Raw genomic sequence first — 19,767 nt, forward strand, 5'->3', positions numbered from 1 at the left:
TTTTGGAAGTCGGGAAATTTAACAGAATACAACTGGAGAAATTCACAAACAGGCAAAATGGATTCAGAAAGAATCAATGTATAAAGCCTCTCTGGAGAAATGAAGCACTTGTTAGCATACTTCTAACATTCACCATTCTTGTGGCCAAAAATCTAGGAATGACTCCTTGCTTTTAATTTTCCTATCACATCTCTATAAACAAGAAAAAAATTACAGTGATACAATTAGGACTTACCTATGCTGTCACTCGTAAAACATGAAAACTGAAGATACAGTTTTTAAACCTAGACGCAAAAATTAGACACTGACAGAATATTTGCAAAGGCTGATTTTAAGAATGTAAGGTAATGTCGCAAGAAGCCACCATCATCCATGGATAGAAAGACAGACAGACAGACACCTTCATAGGCCTATTTAGAGCAGAGGTCCAACTTAGCTATTAGCTAGCTGATATAGCAATTAAATGAGGGAGTCTTGAGAAATTAGGCTTTGTAAACACTGTGCTCAGGCATGCACCTTTCTGTCTGATTTTCAGCAGTCCTAAACACACACAGCTCCTACTGGCTTCAATAAAGGTCCCAGTATTTTGAATTTCTAAGAATCAGTATAAGTTTTGCATTTTAAATACTCAAGTATAACAAATATTGAATTCAATTCAACTTAAAAAAATAACTTCAGCTGCTCAAGGATATTGAAATCTCCACTCCTACGATCTGTAATCATACAAAATCATTAGCATAAACATTCTGTAGTGCTTTGCCCATAACATTACAGGCGGGTAGGCAAAAAGAATCTTTTATTGTGGTATTTCTTTTGTTTTCTTTTCTTCTGACAGTGTATGTCCAATTACATACATAGAGATAACAGGAGCTAAAAGTATCATACATATTGTTAAGTCTTTCTGTTTTGCTTTTATCACTAAGGATGCTACCAGTATTATTTCGAAGTTAATTTACATATGATACTGAAAATTTTCTTAAAATTCTTGTTTTTTGAAATATCTGGTGAAGCTTTAATTCCAGCAGCAATTCCAAAGAGAAATGGTCTAATTCTTTTGATTTTTTCAGAAAAGTTTGAAAGCATGAACTCTAAATGCCTAATGTTTACTATTATTTTTTAAAACATTATATTCTATCAATCTTATAATTTTTTAGAATAAATTGTTTACACTATTGTGGACTGAAACAAACTCTGATGGATTCAGACACATTAAATAAATGTATTGCATTACAGAATTACAGTGCAAAAAGTGCTGAATGACTGCAAATGGTAACTGGAAAGAGATCTCAGTGAAAGAAAGCTCATGGGAAAACGTTATGGAAATGGCAAGTAATTCGGCGTTAAGATAGATTTGTGACTATTTGTGAGTTTTGATAATACTCTAAAAGCAGAAAGAAAGAAAAGTGAAACATATGCTGTCTGTATGGCCACCCATTTGCAAAATTTTAATGTTTATAAATCCCCACATGGGACATTTCAACTAATGATATAAGAGAATAAAAATGGCTCTAATTATGCCTTTGTTAATAAAGCCAGTTATGCAGTTAACCTTCTTCTCATGCAAACTTAAAATTGCTTTACATTTTCCTCACCTTTTTCTATGAAATATGTACTTGGTTGCTTCTTTATGTTCTAACATCATATTTTTCTACAAGTCATTATTAAAATGGAAATTAAAATAACTATATTTCAGTAAGAAAAATCAAAAGGAAAAACTATTTCACCACTGAATTCACTTGGTATAAATAATAATGATATCGATAATAACAGTGCTGCTTACTCAAGCGTCATGAAAATGACACTGCATGCTCAGACCATTGTTTAAAAGTCTGATTTTTAGGATTACCAAACTGCAATTGAAATCAAGACAGAATGAAGACATCACTTATCTGCTACTTTTCCATTTCCATTGAAATTGTGGTTTTAAAATCCTTAATCGATATTCCAGACTAGAAAAGTCTCTCCTTTTTCTTTCACTTTAGTATAAAATATTTTGAAAGATCACTGAATTAACGTCAGAATCCTGACTGGTCTGACCGCTGCTGCAGACAAATGCCTGCTTTACGGGGCTGTTCTCAGGAGGTCAAAACAGAACAGGTCACCACTGTGGGAAGCTCCTAGAGCTCATTAGCTGAGCAGGAAAAGTTTTTATTTACTCTTGCAGTTCCCGGTGGAAGTTCAAAGGAGAGCCTACGTGTCCTTCACCCTGAAGCTTAGCAGAAGGTTCTTTTTTTAGCCAAAAGGGGCTTATCTTATTACTCTTCTTAGCTGTGATCTCTACCCAGAACTGGAGAAAAACAACATCCCAGAAGGTACAGGCAGCACACAGTAAACAGACAATTCAGATATTTTCTTGCCCTTTCCTTTTTAGACATCTAACAGGATTCTGTTGTTACAGTTTGGCTTTGTGCATCTTGTTTATCTAAAATCACACTGTTCCCTTTCTCTTAATTCAGATAACACTGATACACTGTAATAAATAACTCCATGGCCATGTGTTTTTAGAAAGCCATACTGCTTTGTTGAATTGCAGTTAATGTCACTTATGTTTCTGCCTGGCAGGATGTGCACACTATTTTTTCACTATTATCTGATGAATAATTCAAGCTTTGTATATTTAGGCACAAATAGGTTCCTCCTTCTATTCTGTTTCCGGTATTACACCATGACTATGACAAGTGACTTCCACATAATCTCAGAATGTCCGCATTTGGCATTTTTTCCAGCAATATCTAACTCTGGCACCTGCAAAGTGATTCAGGACATCAGAAGAGTGAAGTGACAGAGTACGTTCTTTCCAAAATGACAACTTCACCACTATCCCAACAGACTATATGGAGGCATAAATTGCCTTTATTACACTGTGAATGCAAGCACATATGGGGATCTTTGAGAACAACAGATTACTCTTGACAAAAAACAGTACTACTGCATAACTGAAATAAAATTTCAATACTTGTCAAAGGTTAATTTTATGTTTGTGCAGGCTTATGAATTCTCCACTCGTACAGCAAATTCACTACCACTACTACAATCTCATAGCTAAGAGAGGAATTTGCCTGCACCAACATTACTACAATTGCTTCTGAGTCACAGAGGAAAATTTGGCCTATGCCAATATATTGTATAGATCATCTATAAAATGACTGTGCTGAGAGCATTAAGTAAGGACTACAACAACAGAATATGAAGTGATGTTACTGTCTCCACAACACTAAATTTAGTTTTCCATTACAAACATATGAAAGTGAGAAGATTAACACCTGAAGAAGATAATGAGCAATTTGACCAAAAAAAAAAAAAAACACCCACTGTCTGCTCATTATTTTTATTCAGGTTACTCAGTATACATGTCAACATAACCCAAACGATCTGAACTGTGAAGCAGAATGCTTCAAGGTCAATCCTTCCCAAACAGGACTTTAGCAGGAATTAAATTAATTGCAAGGGAATGAAGGGTTTTGCTCTATGCCTGTAATCTGTTTATTTCACTAGCAAGCACAGGAGAGCTTCTTGAAATTTGCAAAACAAAAGAGTAACACAAAACACTATTGTGCAAAAACTTAATACATGCAAGTAATTTTTTTCCCCACATGTGGCTCGTCACTCCACAGGAAAACAAACACAAAACATTTGTTGCTATTAATCCTGCAACTGAAGTGTTCAAGGGCTTGTATCACAGAACCAGTGCTCTTTTCCAACCTCCTCTCACTGTTCCACCCACAAAAATACATTTGGATCCATTCCAAATAGATCACCAGCAAAAATGCTGCACCAGAAAAAGCCTTATGTGCCATTAGAACCGACACACAAAATACAGATTAGTACCCTTGACGGCATACATGTCCAGTCTACTGCTGCTTAGTTCCACATTAGCAATTAGCCAGAAGGTAAGAGCACAAAAAATACATATGGATTCATTTTCATTAAATGTAAATATAAACATGCTATGTCTGCTTCTCTGTTGATGAACAGAAGGTAGGAATGTTCTTCACACATGGCTCAAAGCTGTTTGTAAGATATTCTATCTGACCCTCCAGCAAGACATGGAAAGAACCTTTCTTTCACCGCCTGTTGCTTTCTGGAGTCTATCAAAGGAAAATTAACCAGCTTCCATATGTTAAAATGAAGTCAGTCAGTCAAAGTCTGTCTCCCATGGCTCTGTTCAAGACTGAAGATCCTTCTGAAGAAACTTTTAATGGAAATGTTAAGTATTTAGGTTTCAACAAGAAAGCACAGTTGCTGTGTACAGTTTTATTGGGTTCACGTCACAAGGTCCACAGTAAAGACTTCTGATGGCAATACCTGTTAGCAAGAAAAGATCAGAACTAGAACTTCCAAACATGGATAATTTGTGAGAGTAGGAAAAAACTACAAGCTCAGGTATGAATTTCTATTTAGTACTTCCCTAAAACAGATTGAATCACAGTCTCTTGTCTCAAATTATACTGGTTAATACCATAATTTAAACTCAGAATTAAATGTTGTTCTTGTAGCTCACCTCTAAATGACCACGGTCTTCAGTCATGCTTTATGATACTGGGCATGCAGATTACTGTAATTTTTCAAGTGCTTTTTCAATAGTCTCACATAAATTATCTTTCCCCATCAGCAATTTTGACAAAAAAAAGTAAAAATTAGCTTGACCTATTAGCAAACCTAAAACTGTACATCCATTATGGTCTGAAGATTTAAGGAAAAGGGTTTGCAGTGACAGGCTCTACTATTTAGATGGAAAAAAACAGCTGTTTTGAAGTATGTGGTCACTTTACATCCTTTGTTGGGATTCATAATTACATACTTTAGGGCCACGTGCCCTTAAAGATTGCATTGATGCATTGTATAAATGCAAATCCTCGTTTGCACAAGGTCAAACTTTTTTCTCATACAGAGTGATGTATATACTTGACAGATCTATAGAAGTAGATTCACTTCAACATCAAGAGCCTGGTAAAGACAATATCCCCAAAAAAGTAACACAACGGAGCAGTTTATAAAAATAGGAACTTTATTTAAATGTCACATATTAAGGAATGATCAATAAAATATTGCAGTAGTTTTGTTGTAGCTCTGATTATCTACCAGCCAAACAAAGACAACCCTTATGGTTATTGTAAGTGCTCTTGCACAGCTCAATAGCTATGTATTTGGAGATGCACATCTTAGGGAGCTACAGACCAAAGTTCTTTGGGAATAATGTTGCATTTTTCACGTAAGATTGAGAAGCCAATGTTTAGGTTTGTTTCTTCAGAAAACATATTGTCATTTTACCTCCCTTTATGTGCAAGAGAGGTATTTATATACAGTTAATAGAACAGCAAGAACTGACTGGAAGAGGCAACAATAGCTGTCATTCAAGTTAATCGGTTAACTGCATCTTTAGAATAAACAAATTTGCAGGCTTCAGATGTGCTGCAGCTCAGAAAAATAGTCATAATCATTATTTTATCACAATTCAATTTTTCTTAAGTAGAATAGGAATCTTTCTAAACAGCAACACATGACAAAATGTTAGTGGTTTAAAACTGCAGTAGTCCAGATCTCCAAACAAACTTGAGTAATTTAATCCTGGCATGGAAATTGAATGCTTGGTGCACCGAAATTTGTGTCAGGCTACTGTCTGAGGATGGTAGTATACAGTGTCAGGTACAAGCACTTAGAAAACTACAAGCTGCTTGTACCAAGGTTATTGCCTTACACCATTCCAGCGTTAATCCCTTCGTATTTCAATAGATTGGCATAATTTATGTTAATTTATCCATCAAAAGGCTCTAAGTTTTTTCAGACTATCCTTCAAAATTCTTCTAATAACCATGTGCTTACATAAAGGGACCATATTAACATATGCATTAAACTGCACTGGTGACTGTTTTGGTCTCGTACAGCTTAAGTCCGGCTCACTTTGGCAAATGCAAATTGATTAAGTCACCTAAAAAATATTTACAGATTCTAGAGAAAAAAAGAAAAAAAAGAGACTGCGCTTGACACAGTATGCCATCTAAAGCCAAAACCTGCCACTATTTTTTTATGTTAGAGATCTATTGATTTATACAGAGATGGGCGTGTGGAAAAACTAAAAACAGATAACCGACCTAAACATGATTGGGTTTTACAATACAGAAGGCACAGGTACAAATCACAAGATTGTCTTCTAAAGACAGTAAACTGACTAAAAAACAAGCACATGGCCACAAAAGGGGAAAAATAGGTTTTATATGAGCCTGGATATCTGAAACATCTAATATATTTTAAAAAGTATATTAGAAAATTCTTCTATATCTTCAACACTTAGGTCATATTATTGCTGAAGCTAAGAGAACCCAATGAAAGATGTCATATTTTTTCAGAATTTGCCCTTAAAAATATCTAAGTAAGGAAGTGGAACAAATACAGAAACATAAAAAAATAGTTTTTTTTAAATTTTTTTCTTCTCTTGGACTCATTCAGATAAACAGTAAATGAGACAGCTACTTTTGCCATAGTGAGCTGTAATTAAAACAATTGGAAAGAAGAATTTCAAATCAGAAAGCAACTAGAAGTTATAAAAAGAACTTAGAATTGATGCTAGGGATCCTTTGCATGCTTCATTGAAATGGGATGATTCCCATCCTATCCATATCAGCTGTCAGATTTCCTCAAAACTTCATTTATGGTGATTTCAGCTCAAGAAAGTCCAGCAGGCTCCAATCAGTGGTCTTTTACGTTCTCCACAGGAGATCATGTTGGATGACATAGAATACTTTTGTCTTCCTTTGGGAAATTAATTTCTACCATCCACTGCAGTATCGTCTTATAAAAACTCTTCCTTTGGATATACTTGAGAAACAAAAATTGTCAGAAGTGAATGAAAAAATAAAAAGGAATCGTCAAAAACAGTAACAAGCTTATATTCTGTCTGTGCTATAATTTTAGAACATGCCTCTATAAAGGACTCTGAAAATTTGGGGAAAGAAATTGGAGGAATTTTTGGAAAATATTTTGAGAAGTAAGAGCACCTTTTCTGCATATTTGTTAGTAGGGGTATATAGTAGAGGTACTTCTAGATATGATTAAGTTTTGCTCAAAACTTACTGCAAAATTGACTAAGGGCAAAATAGGAGATGGTGACAGAAAAAAGGAGAGTCAATTTGGCGTTCACAGCGCAACACACTTGCACCAACTAGATACACAGATACTCTCTGGTTACATTTCACCACCACATCAGGTTCCTTCCAAACACTGAGAGCTCCTTCCAGTCATGCAGCTCCTCCACCTGGGCAACACCATCCACTGCCACCATCACTAAGTTCACCCATTTTGCACATCTCTGCTATTGCTGTTGGAGATAATGTACATATGTTAGTCTTCAAGCAAATAAGTAATGCAAAGCTGTATTTCCCTCATGAAGTGAAAGGAAAAGCATCACACTCACTAAAAACCAAGATCACTTGTATCTTAGTTCTGTTTTCCTCGCTCCTTGCCGTGCTTATCTAATCTCTACTAATAGGTAGCAATGAGTAAGAGGCCTGTCGGATCTCTTTTCCCATGGTTACATCAGCACTATGACGAACTCCCCCCGCCCCGCAGAGACATCCTAATTTTTCAGGAGACTGATTATAATTTGATGAAGACAGCACATCTTGGAAGTACTAAGCAACAACTCCCTATGTGCTGTGGCTGCTCTTTGCACAAAGTGAAGAACCACAGGTAAGCAGATGTCCAAACAGAATTCTGACACAGGACACACAAACAGCTTTATATGGTCTTCAGCTATGTGTTCACATAGCATTTCTTCCCACGAAGACTCCTGAGCGACTCAGAGAACAGGAAGGACAGCATTTACTGAAAAAGCAGTTAAGGGATCCAATATTTATTCTTATCTGCATTGTTGAATCCATGGCCTTTCTGCACACCACTTAATCTGTGCTAGGAGGCCAGAAGCATTAATTTCCTCAGGGACCTCCCAGGTGATCATCACAACAATATCAGAATATTTCACCAGCATTAATAAACTTATCTTCTCATATCCTTACAACATGCTGTGCCGTGCAGCCTGTACTGCCCTCATTTCACAGATATAGCATTTGAAGCACAGAGAATGTTTAACAGAAAAGTTGTCATTTACTTTGGGTAACCAGGCAGATTCATTTCTAATGTTTATACAATTTGTGGGGCTTAAAATGTAAATTTAAAAATGATAAATAAGTGAAGGAGGTAGGGGGTTGTACAGAGGTAGAACAACAAAGTGAAATACCCATGGCAATGGATTTCCTGGGACAGGAGAGCAAGAATCAGGAACCTTGGATTCCTTCTGAACTCTGTCAAGGCCTACCCTCAGAAGAAGCAGACTCTGCTACCTTCATTTCTTTCTACGGGCCCAATACCCTTGTCAGCTTCCCTCACCCCCATTCAGATTGATGTGCCAGTCACCGTCACCGCTCTCTGACAACCTCATCCTAGTTCTGGTTTTCTTACCAACCAATACTAAGATTCTGTCCAGGCAGCCCACCCAAGTCCTAATCTGATCCAAAGCCAGGATAGTCTCTCTCATAGTCCCCAAATCGAGGTATAGCTCTTCTTATTTAGTTAGGATGTTTCCTCGTTTTACCTAAACTCTAGCACATCCCACTGCCTCAATGCTACAAGGACTCTAAGAACACAAACAACATATCTGAAAAATCTCACTTTTAGCAATCACTACTTCTGCAGCTCTTGTCAGCTGAGAAGAAAAAATGCTGAAGTCCCTCTTGATCCTGTCGTCTTAGATATGGGTGCATTCAGGTGAAAGCTCTGCCCTCTGGGGACCCTGAACACGAGGATGCTATGAATGGAAAGCTGTGCCTGGAGGTAGATTCACAGAGGCAAAGCAACACAGTGAAACTGCTACTGCCTTAGATTTCAGGTCTATCCAGAGGTTAAAGGAAGTCCAAGGTTACACTGGGAAAATACATAAGGCAGCTATGATGACAGCAGTACCTGAAAAAATTTTACGTTCAGACTTGATAGATCTCTATCAACTGGAGATAATAATTTGGAGATAAAAATAAAATACACATTTTAATTCTGTAGAAACAGCTGAATGTGTATGGCCCTCTACAATTAAACACGTATGCTGTCCATTATAACCAGCTTAGAGCGTGGACGCACAGCATGAAGGAAGACACTGGGAAGTAGTAACTGGAAAAGTGATTGAGCAGTGAAATTTTGATAAACCTGTAAGTCCCGCTCTAAACCTTTACTTTTATATCTTTACTTTCATTTATATAGCTTGCTATTCTACTGTTTCCATTCTAGAGACATCAGATGACTGGCTTGGTGGATGAGGAAAGAGCCATGGATGTTGTTTACCAGGACTTCAGTAAGGCTTTTGATTCTGTCTCCCACACATCCTCACAGATAAGCTGATGAAGGATGGACTAAAAGGGGTCACTGAAGTGGACTGAAAACTGGCTGAACTGCTGGGCTCAGAGAATTGTGATCAGTGACATGAAGTCCAGCTGGAGGCCAGGTACCAGTGATGACCTCCAGGGATTGATAAGGGGGCCAATACTGGTTAGGATCTTCATTAATGAGCTGGATGATGGGACCACGTGCACCCTCAGCAAGTCTGTAGACAATGCAGAAGTGGGAGGAGTGACTGATGCCCCAGTGGGCTGTGCTGCCATTCAGAGGGACCTCAACAGGCTGAAGAGATGGTCAGAGAAGAACCTCATGAAGTGCAACAAAGAAAAGGGCAAAGTCCTGCACCTGGGGAAGAATAACCCCATGCACCACTACACGCTGGGGGCTGACTGGCTGGAAAGCAGCTTTGCAGAGAAGGCCCTGGGGTCCCGGTGGGAACCGAGTGGACCATGAGCCAGCAACGCACCCTCCCTGCAAAGGCGGCCAGTGGCATCCTGTGTTACATTAGGCAGAGCATTGCTGGCAGATCCAGGGCGGTGATCCTTCCCCTCCACCCAGCTCTGGTGAGGCCACACCTGGAGTGCGGCGCCCAGTGCTGGGCTCCCCCGCACACGAGAGACATGACAAATGGGATCGAGCAACTGGAGCATCACTCACATGAGGAGAGGCTCAGAGAGCTGGGGCTGCTTCGCCTGGAGAACAGGAGGCTTAGGCAGGATATGATCCACGTTGTGAATACTTGATGGGACAGCGTAAAGACGACGGAGCCAGACTCTTCTCCGTGGTGCCCAAAGACAGGACAAGAGGCAACGGGCACAAACTGAAACACAGGAAATTCCATCTGAACAAAGCAAGTGCTTCTTTACTGTGAGCGCGACTGAGCGCTGGAGCAGGTTGCCCAGGGAGGTTGTGGAGTCCCCATCCTTGGAGATATTCAAAAGCCATCAGGATGTGGTCCTGGGCAACGTGCTCTAAACCGATCCTGCCTGAGCAGGGGTGTTGGACCAGATGATCTCCGGAGGTCTCGTCCAACCTCCACTATTCTGTGATATCTTAGTGAACAAATAAGGAATAAAAGGAAAATATGGCAGGCTGCATTTGGAAAGAAGTTTCACAGTCAAATGCTCCACAAGGAACAGTCAATTCCCGCTACTATCATCCATTTTGGCATATGCAAAATGCATGCAAAGAAAAATGCAGTTTATTGTTGGCATGGGTCACTAATGGTGACCCATGACAACAGAAGGCATGACTGGGACTTCTTTAGTCATTTACACCCATGTTTAGAGTTAATAGAGTTATTTGAAAAATATTCAACCAGGAAGTACCACAAGGGGCTTGAGTTGACCTACAACTGAAAGAAGTATTATAATGGACTGGCATTAGTTCTTTAGCTATAGCATTTCAGTGTAGTCTAGTGTTCATATATTAGGGAGGGAGGGAAGGGAGAGATGTAGGCATAAACTAAGAAAAAATATTGAGAAACCCCCAGAGACTAAAGATCAGATCCTAACCGTTTCCTATCATATATGTTTTCCTTCCTACTTCTCTTTGTAGTTCCTGAATAAGAATTGTTTCCTTCTCTAAAGGGGGATTTAAAAGCTGTTACAGCTCCCCTTTTCAGAAGCTAGAGCAGCTGTGATATACCCATCACCGATTAATCATCACTGAATGTACTTGTATCAATAACATGGATTGCCTGAGTTTTCAGGGCAAGTTAACGCATAAGAAACATGGAATTCAACTTCCAGAGATACAGATGACGAAATAGATTAGATTTACATCAGCAATATATAAATATCAATTTATGAAATATAACAATATTAATAATTTAAAATCACAAAGGAAACATAAGGAAGACTCATAAGTGAATCCAATTTCACTTCAGTGACTGCAAATATTAACATTTTAATATGCTCTGTATTATTCATGAAATACGAATATGATTTATTTGCAAGCATTTGTACAGCTATTGTTAGATTAAGGAATAACTAATAACATTTACTATTATTTTAGAAGCTGCATCCATGGAACACGGCTGTATTAATGCCTTAAGGAAAAAAAAAAAATCATTTACAGTATCGGTTTTAAAGTCTTGTTTTTATGTGCTTTTCCTCTTATAAAGGTTTCTGGGTGGTTATTAACCATAAGAGTGCTAAAGCCAACAGTGCTTTACCTGTGAAGTCATTACATCACTGTGCATCCCAAAAGCTTTCATAAAAGGAGCACTGGAGATAACAGATTTTTTTCTGTGTTTCCAGAACTCAAGCTGACAGTGAAATAAATGGGAACTGTACACAAAGTGGCTGGAAAAAACAGGCATATAAATTTAGCAGCTATCCTATGCATTAACACAACAAAACGTCTTCAGATTCAGAAGTTCAGTGGTTTAATGGAAGTGATCCCTCACCAATGATTAAGGGACTAGAGCAGCTCTCATATGAGAGGCTGAGAGCACTGGGACTCTGAAGCCTGCAGAAGAGATGACTGAGGGGAGAAATCTGATCAACGCGCTTAAATATCTGAAGGGAAGGCATAAAGAGGATGAGACCAGACTCTTTTCATGGTGCCCAAAGACAGGATGAGATATGCAATGGGCACAAACTGAAACACAGGAAGTTCTATGTGAACATAAGGAAAAACTTTTTTACTGTGAGTGTGACTGAGCACTGGAGCAGGTTGCCCAGAGACGTTGTGGAGTCCCCAACCTTGGAGATATTCAAAAGCCATCAGGCCATGGTCCTGGGCAACCTAACTGATCCTGCTTGAGCAGGGGTGTTGGATTAGATGATCTCCAGAGGTCCCTTCCAAAGTCAACCACTCTGAGATTCTATGAAGATAGAGAAGACTGTTCCTGGTACCCTATCCTGATGTGATAAAAGTGGTTGCTAAGTGTGTACATACAGTACCACTGAACAAACAAGTTGCCCATACTATCAGAGGTAATGCTTTGACTTTCAGAGGTATCATGTGGTTGGTACAGAACTGCCACAGCTTTCCTTTACATGCTCCATTAGAAATACCACATATTCATCAATGGACAGATGTCAGCTGAGTCTTCTTCAAGGGGATAAAAGGGATACATGCCAGGTTAACAAAACAATGTTTACTCTCTGACCATTTATTACTGAACAATGTGTAAACTCTTAAGGTGGATCATATATGACTAAGCTCATTCACAGCCCAACAAGGTTACCATCTCCTATAGAAAAATCAGCTTAACATAATTATTAACATCAGCTTAAGCTCTGCCAATAGCTTTCACTGAAAATCCAACTATGGCAACAGGTAGTTACAACAACCTAAAATATTGCACACCACATGAAATGTTCTTCTTTGCTTAATGCTTCATTTCAAATGTTCTTTGTACAGAGTGGTGTCCTGTTTTCTGCTTTTTCAAAAACATACAAATAAAGCTTTTTTGTTCTAGTACTGCTATTTATATGTCCTACTCCTGGCAAGTAAATCACCAGTAAGAATTTAAATAACATTATATTAGAAATAAAATTATATAAAATTTAAGTTAATTTGTGGTTTCTAGAAAAAAAATCATGAAGTTCATACTTCAGGAAAGAGACATCACTGTCAAAGCGACGTCTATGTAAGCAGTTCCATTCTGGGGCTTGTATAAACAACTTATTAGGCTACTCAAACTGATCAGCAGGCATGAGAAATGCATCTTCTAGACACTGCTTACTACGGTTAGCATTATTCAGCAACTAAATAAGCAGTGCATGTTCCAGGCAATTTGTCATAATGATTTATTAGGAAAGAAAATGATGCTCTGTCTAAGAGTGTTCAGAATTTTCTCTTTCACTAATTTTTCACTTTTGATGACTGCTACATTTATTAACAAAGTACTAAAAATCTTGTAGTTTCCTCACCATTAAGTAGTGCTTTATGATCTCTTTCCCTGTTAGCATACTGATTTTTTTTCTTTGCCCTAGATCTTTTAGTTATATGTGAAGTTACATCACATTAAGGTAAAGCACACTTGTGGAAGTCACGATTTGCATCCACAACACAGCAGGTATAGCTTCCAGGTGATGGAATAATTGTTTAGTCTCAAAAATGAATCAAGGATCGAAAATCTGCATAATAGTAAAAGGTTTAATAAGTTTAGTCTTATAAAGAGGTCTTGATCATTCTATTCATAAAGAAAATGACAATATACAGCTCTTCGAACCAGCACTTGAAGTCAAATCTGAAAGCTGGAAGTTGAATAATAACAATATAAAACTAAGTATTGAAAACAAATGCTTAGGCTAATTAATACTTTAAAAGTTCACCATGGACTTGGATGGATTCAAGCATATTAAGAGAGCTTTATTTCTAATTTTTAAATGAACAGTAGGAGTTCTTCCCACCTTTCCCCGCAAGTGATAAGTCTTGTTCAACCAAGAATGTATTCAAGGCAATGACTACCCACATAATAGAAACTGTGAGAGAGGAAATATTTCCTCCAGTTTTATAATCATTATCATTTTGTTGGGGGAATTCTATTGTTCCTACACAAATTTTAACTCTTATTTAAATCAGTCTAAATTAGCTGATCTGCCAAAGTTCACTAACTATTACTTAGTATGTACTTTGTTACTTTACCTCTAATCTTGAAGAAACCCTATATGAAACAAAAAGGGTTATGAATTCTTAACAGAAATTAGGTTAGACTTAACAGTCCAAGCCTGAAAACACCTGGGCCAAGCCTGAAAACAGCTGGGTCCAGCAATAAAGAAATAAAGAGATGTATATACTGTTCACAGTTACCAAATACTCAAGGAGGAACTTGCAAATACACCCATCATACAAAATTATACTATACTTTATCCTTCTGCTGAGAATCCTAGTTCTTTCCATGTTACTCATCATCCCCTGGGTTATGTAGGCAACATGCTACATAGGCCTTAGAGAAGGTACCCTCCTTTGTTTTGTGACAAACAGCTTGCTTGTAAGCTCTGCTCAGGACTCTGCTGGGAACTTTTATTATGAGAAATGTTTAACTTGTGGGTAGCTGCTCTCTCTTCCCTTTGCTCCTGTCTCTCCCGACAATATTTCTCAAGAAATAAATATGTGCGTATTCCTAAGGAGTACTGCAATGAAGTTGAAAGGCCCTTTCCCCTCAAAAAAGGGAAGCTGGGAAGTTACCTCACTGAAGAGTTAAGGAGCCGCAACTTCAACTGGGTCTCAGTACAAGAGCTGTGGAAGATTAACACAGATTTACATATTTTCCTCTCTGCCTGTCTCTTTCTCCTCTGACTTTTTCTTCTGCTCCATACTTCTGCCCTTCGGCAGGCCAAAAAAAAAGAAAAAATAAAAATCAGAACAGCTCATGCTCCCTCCATGTCTGTTCTGCAAGACTAATGTAAGAAAGCAGGAGCAGGGGGCCAAGATGACTTGCTTCAGCATTTTATTGAGAGAGAGAAGCAGTAGCCTTACAAAAGGGAGAAGCTTACTAATTGCATTGCTGTGGCCATAAACAAGTCCTCTCACTGACAGATTTCAGACTCTGCACAATCTGAAAGGTTTTGACCTTACGGTCCAATAATTTTCTGTCTTAGGAACTGTTTGACACATCCATAATATATTATCAAACATGCAGGAGATACCTTCTCCATACGTATGTCATACCAGTAGAACTGGTAGAAGCAGATACTAGAATAAAAGCATGATTTAAAGCTTACCACTTCAGTACACCATGTAAGCATTCGCTCCTGGCACCAAACAGCTCTAAAAAACTGAACTGAAGATAGTAACGTCTTTTTCAAACACATGAAGGTCTTCTCCAACAAGACCCAGAGCACGCACACCTCTTTTTCCTACCCAAAAACCTCTCCTTCTGCCTTCTGATGGTGACAGTTCATACATCATAGAAAGACACCCTGCCTTAAAGGAGGTCTGCTGCAGCGCTGCAACAAACAAGGAAGCTATCCCAAATTTAAATAATGCCTTCTATTACACAGAAGTTTTTCAGAATCTTCTAACTGTGAACACATAGCACTCTTGTGCTAAGCGAACACTGAACCATGCTTGTCAGCAACAGCTGTATGCTTCTGTAAGGCTGTCACCTCCCATACGCATTTCAGTAACACACTTAATTGAGTAGTTTTGCTATAGTAACAATAAGAAACAACAGACACTCACTAAAGGGTGAAGACAGAAATTAAGGTAGCTTAACAACAAAAATGAAGCTAAGAGACCTTCTTGAAAATTAACAGCTGACTGGGCATGCTGACAATCCTAGAGTACTGTCTCTAGCCAGCTTTACAGAGTAATCAATTGCCAATGACATTTCCTGTGGTATTATTAATAGGGATTTTTTTGTTACTTTATTGAAGCAAAAATAAGTATTTTAACATTTCTCTCCGTAGTTCCGTTACTCTCCAAAAGTCCTAGCAGCATGAGTATGCATGAAGTAATGCAAGATGACACACTTTCTTAAAAAAAGAATAAGAAACAAATTTAAGTTATTTTCTTAGGTTAACTGAATAATGGAGCAATAAGAGTTTTCAAGGAAAAAATATATGGAGGAAGAAAATTACAGTTAGATTTTCTCCCTTCAGGCAGTAGAAGGTAGGTGCAAACACTGCATCTGCTAAACTAGACATTTCCAGACAATTAACATCTAACCCCACAGCGACTCAAATAATTTTCGCATTTCCATTAGTTGGGCTCAGACCTCAACAAGAGATAGAATCTACTGAGACTCTACATGAATTATGCCACAGAGTATATTCTAAGGATATGCTTATATGATCTGCTTGCCTATGCTTTGACTATCAAAGAACGCTCATCTGTTTAGGATGCTGAAATAATTCTATTAATCTGTATGAGCTCTGGAGGTAGAGTGAGAGGTATTAAAATGTTATAACAGTAAATGCAACACAAATGCTACCTGTTAAATAAACTATTATGCTAACAGCATACGGAAAGCCATTTTTAATATACACACTTCAAAGGTTTCTGATATTTTGGACAATTTTATTTTTGAAATACCCTACTACGATTTCAGCTCAAATCTAATTACAAGAAGAAAGAAATGGCAGGTTGCCCTGTACAAAATTTCCCTCCTTACTTTTCACTATGTCGTCAGCATAGGTAACACAAGCTGCTGCTCTTCCCTGCTGCATTCTCTTATAGCCTCGTGCAGCACACAGAAGGCATCTACTCAAGAACTCAGTTATTTCACGTTACTGCATGCTCATAAGAATGTTAACTGACAGGGCAGCAGGTTATTCACGCACAAGTCAGATCCCAATTGCACATACTGACGGACTTTCAGAAAGCCACAGACTGTCTCCCATATTAATGTTTTGGAGGTTTGCCTTGTTTTTTTTTGTTTCATTTGGGACAGGGGAAGGGACCTAGAGGTATGGAAACAATCACACAACAGTCTTCCTGTCTCCATTGCAATAGCGCTAATTAACAGAATTAAGAATGCACACAGCAAAGATGGCAAGTTCTGGGTCTTTAAGAACTTTAAAATGCATCTAAATTTTGAAAGCTGTCATTTAAGAGAATGAGGCTTAACATGCAGACATTTAAGCTTATGTACACACTAAGTATTACACCAAATTGGAATCAACGTGCAAAGATAAACATGCCTGTAAGAGTCTCAAAAGTCAGGCCATTAAACTGAGGACTAGGTACTATAGTGGTCTAACAAAAATTAAGAGAGACTGTAGAGCAAGAGGGCCTTACTGGTCCTTGCTCAGTCCTATTCTTTCACTGGAGTCAGGCTAAGCAGAATTCACAGAAACCTCCTCAAATTCCCCTTCCCTTATTCATCATTTTAATTAGACAGCTATCTTAATATAACCATACAACTTTGCAAACAACAAGCCTCCTATTCAATAGGAAAGCAGTTTCTGAAACAGAATCACAGAATCACAGAGCATGAGAAAGGAAATGAACTAAACATGTACTGCTCTCAACATCAAATAAAGAACTTTACATTCCTAATATCAGTATAGTATTGACTTCGTATACGAAAGGCCCAAAAATAGAATATGCATATTTAAACTGAGTATCAAAATTCAGTGTTGGGGGGGGGGGATCAGGGCATACTTTGGCATTTTTACTGTTGATGAATGAGTTTAAAATATCGTACCCGTACTAAACTAAAAGCACACCCGTAATAATTTTGTTTTCATTTCCTAGTCTGAAAATGAGAGAGAGACCCCACAGGTAATCCACGCTTTCTCTCAGTAAGCACTTTCTTTCCTAAGGTATCATCTGTTTAACCAGAGACTCCTGTCAAAACACCACAGTCTTCGGAAACCTATACCAAGGACGTACTGGATACGAGACTATTTTGTTACCGTTCTTATAAGGAAGAGGTCGTTTTCACACGGCGAAAACGGCCGCCCGCTCCTGCCGCCCGCGTTTCGGCCGGGCCGGCCGCCGACGGAGTTGAACTCTCCGCAAGGGACGGCGGCGACCGCGCCGCGCAGAGCCGCGCAGCACCCCTCTCCCCGCCCCCCTCCCCAGGGCGGTGCGGCGCCGCCGGGACCCGGCGCGGACAGCGCCAGGCGGCGGCGAGAGGGGCGGCAGGAGCCGGCTCCTGCGGCGCCGGGCGCCCGCCGCCGCCCCCCCCCCCCCCCCCCCCGCCGCAGCGGCCCGCGGGCAGCGCCGAAGTTGCCGCAGCGGCGGGACGCGGGCGGAGGCGGCTCGAGGGCAGCCCAGGCCGCCGCCAACTTCAGCGCCGTTGCCGGCCGCCCGCCCCAGGGCCGCCCCTGGCAAGGCGGTGGGGGGGAAGCCCGCTGCCCACCCCGCTCCAAAGGTCCCGCTACCCCGCGCCGGCGGAGAAACTTACTTGAGGACGGCGACAGGCGCCGCGCAGCAGCAGCAGCGGCGGCGGCGGCGGCTCGCGCCCCCCACCCCCCCCGCACGCGCCTCCCTCACGCGCCTGGCGGCGGCGCGCGCCGGGCGCCGTCCTTCCCGCCCTGCCAGCCGGGCGCGCGAGCGCAGCCTCGGCGCGGCGGCCGCTGCCGGGCGCGTTCGGACATGCTCAGTCCCCGGGCCGTCTGCGAGCGGAACCTACCACCGAGGGAAGCGCGGGGGGGGGGGGGGGGGAGGAAGAACACAGAGACGAGGGGCGCGGAGAGGCAGAGCTGGATGCTACCAAGAGGATGAGCTAAAAATAGGCGTCGCGGCAAAGAGCAGCTGGAGCTTAAAGGGGCAGGGGCGACCTCGCCGCCCGCGGCCGCCGCTCGCCTCGCGGCGGGGGAGCCGAGCTGGGTGGGGTGGGGTGGGGAAGCCCCCGCTGCGCGGCCCTCCCCGCGCTCGAACCGCGGCGAGCGTCCTGCCTGCCGGCCCCGGGCGCCGGCCGGGGGCCCTCTCAAAGCACGCGCGGAGGTAACGCTCGCTTGCAGACTGTTTGCCAGAAAGCGAGCAGGGGCTGATTGGGGTGTCGGGCCGCGCTCAATTTCTGGCCGCGCTCGGCGCTGTTATGTTGGGGGGGGGGGGGGGTTCCTGGGAGCCTGGGCTGAGGCGGCAGCCGGGCTCGGCCCTCCCTGCCTCGGCCGGCGGCGGCCTGCCCGCCCCGAGCCCTCCGCCTCGGCGGCGGGCCCTGCACCTCGGCGGCGGGCCGAGCAGGGGCAACGTACCTCAGGGCGATGCTCTGCGGAGCGGCAGCTTCAGAAATCAGGTCTAGAAAGCGTGGGAGAGGACGCAAAGGGAACTTATAACATCCCCATGCGGTTCCCGAGGTGTTAGGAGTCACAGATGAGGCTCAGACTCGCGCTAGATCTCCAGCGAAACCCGGAGCAGTTGGATGAGGAAGTGACAGGTCCAAGGCAAGCAGCTTGCAGAACAGATCCTTAAATACGTTTTTCAGTGCAGGAAGATTTATGTAGTAAGAGAAATGGCATGATCTCACTCTTCTCTTTTCACAGACGCTACTTGTGTTTCAACCCTCAGAGCTGTAGATAATTGTTAGAAACTAAAAGTCCGGCACATATTTGTGAATAAGAGTTTCCGATGTCTTTGAACAATGGCTTATGATTCTGTGCCTTCTTAAAAGATCAGTAAGAATAAACATGACAGCACCAAATTGTTGTAGATTTATAAACATACTACAAAGTCTAAAATTATAGTACCCTAGTGGGAGTTCAGTATTTTTGCTGAATTCTGCTTTTACAGATACAGAAAATTGCTGCTGCGTAAAAACACTTCTACAGGGTGGATGCTAAATAAGTTCTCACTCCTAGAAAAGAATATTGAACAGAGTGAGCCTCAAGATAATTTGATATTCTGATGACATCACTTGCAATAATATGTACAGTCAAGATTCCTGTGTTAAAGAAGTTTCAACATTTCACTAGTCAGGAGAGCACAGGAAGTTTATCTTAATCTGAATAATTTCAGAAAACTAACACAGCCTTGAGC

General features: G+C 40.8%; 1 protein-coding gene across 11 annotated transcripts in view; it reads right to left on the minus strand.

Moving 5' to 3' along the window:
* Positions 1-19,183, minus strand: part of OXR1 (oxidation resistance 1) — a 282,934-nt gene extending 263,751 nt beyond the window's left edge. For 2 of the 11 annotated variants that reach the window (XM_068932825.1, XM_068932820.1), the window contains exon 1: positions 18,194-18,306. Coding sequence is in view for 6 of the 11 variants with exons in the window: in XM_068932814.1 (XP_068788915.1) it covers positions 10,039-10,040 (2 nt within the window). In the remaining 5 variants the exon portion in view is untranslated. Of the gene's footprint in view, positions 1-10,038; positions 10,387-18,193; positions 18,307-18,986 lie in introns of those variants that run through there. The other 9 variants (XM_068932814.1, XM_068932833.1, XM_068932837.1 and 6 more) reach the window with 9 other exon arrangements.
* Between the last annotated feature and the right edge of the window lie 584 nt (positions 19,184-19,767).

The sequence above is a fragment of the Struthio camelus genome, chromosome 2, assembly GCF_040807025.1.
Source record: "Struthio camelus isolate bStrCam1 chromosome 2, bStrCam1.hap1, whole genome shotgun sequence".
Taxonomy (NCBI): domain Eukaryota; kingdom Metazoa; phylum Chordata; class Aves; order Struthioniformes; family Struthionidae; genus Struthio; species Struthio camelus.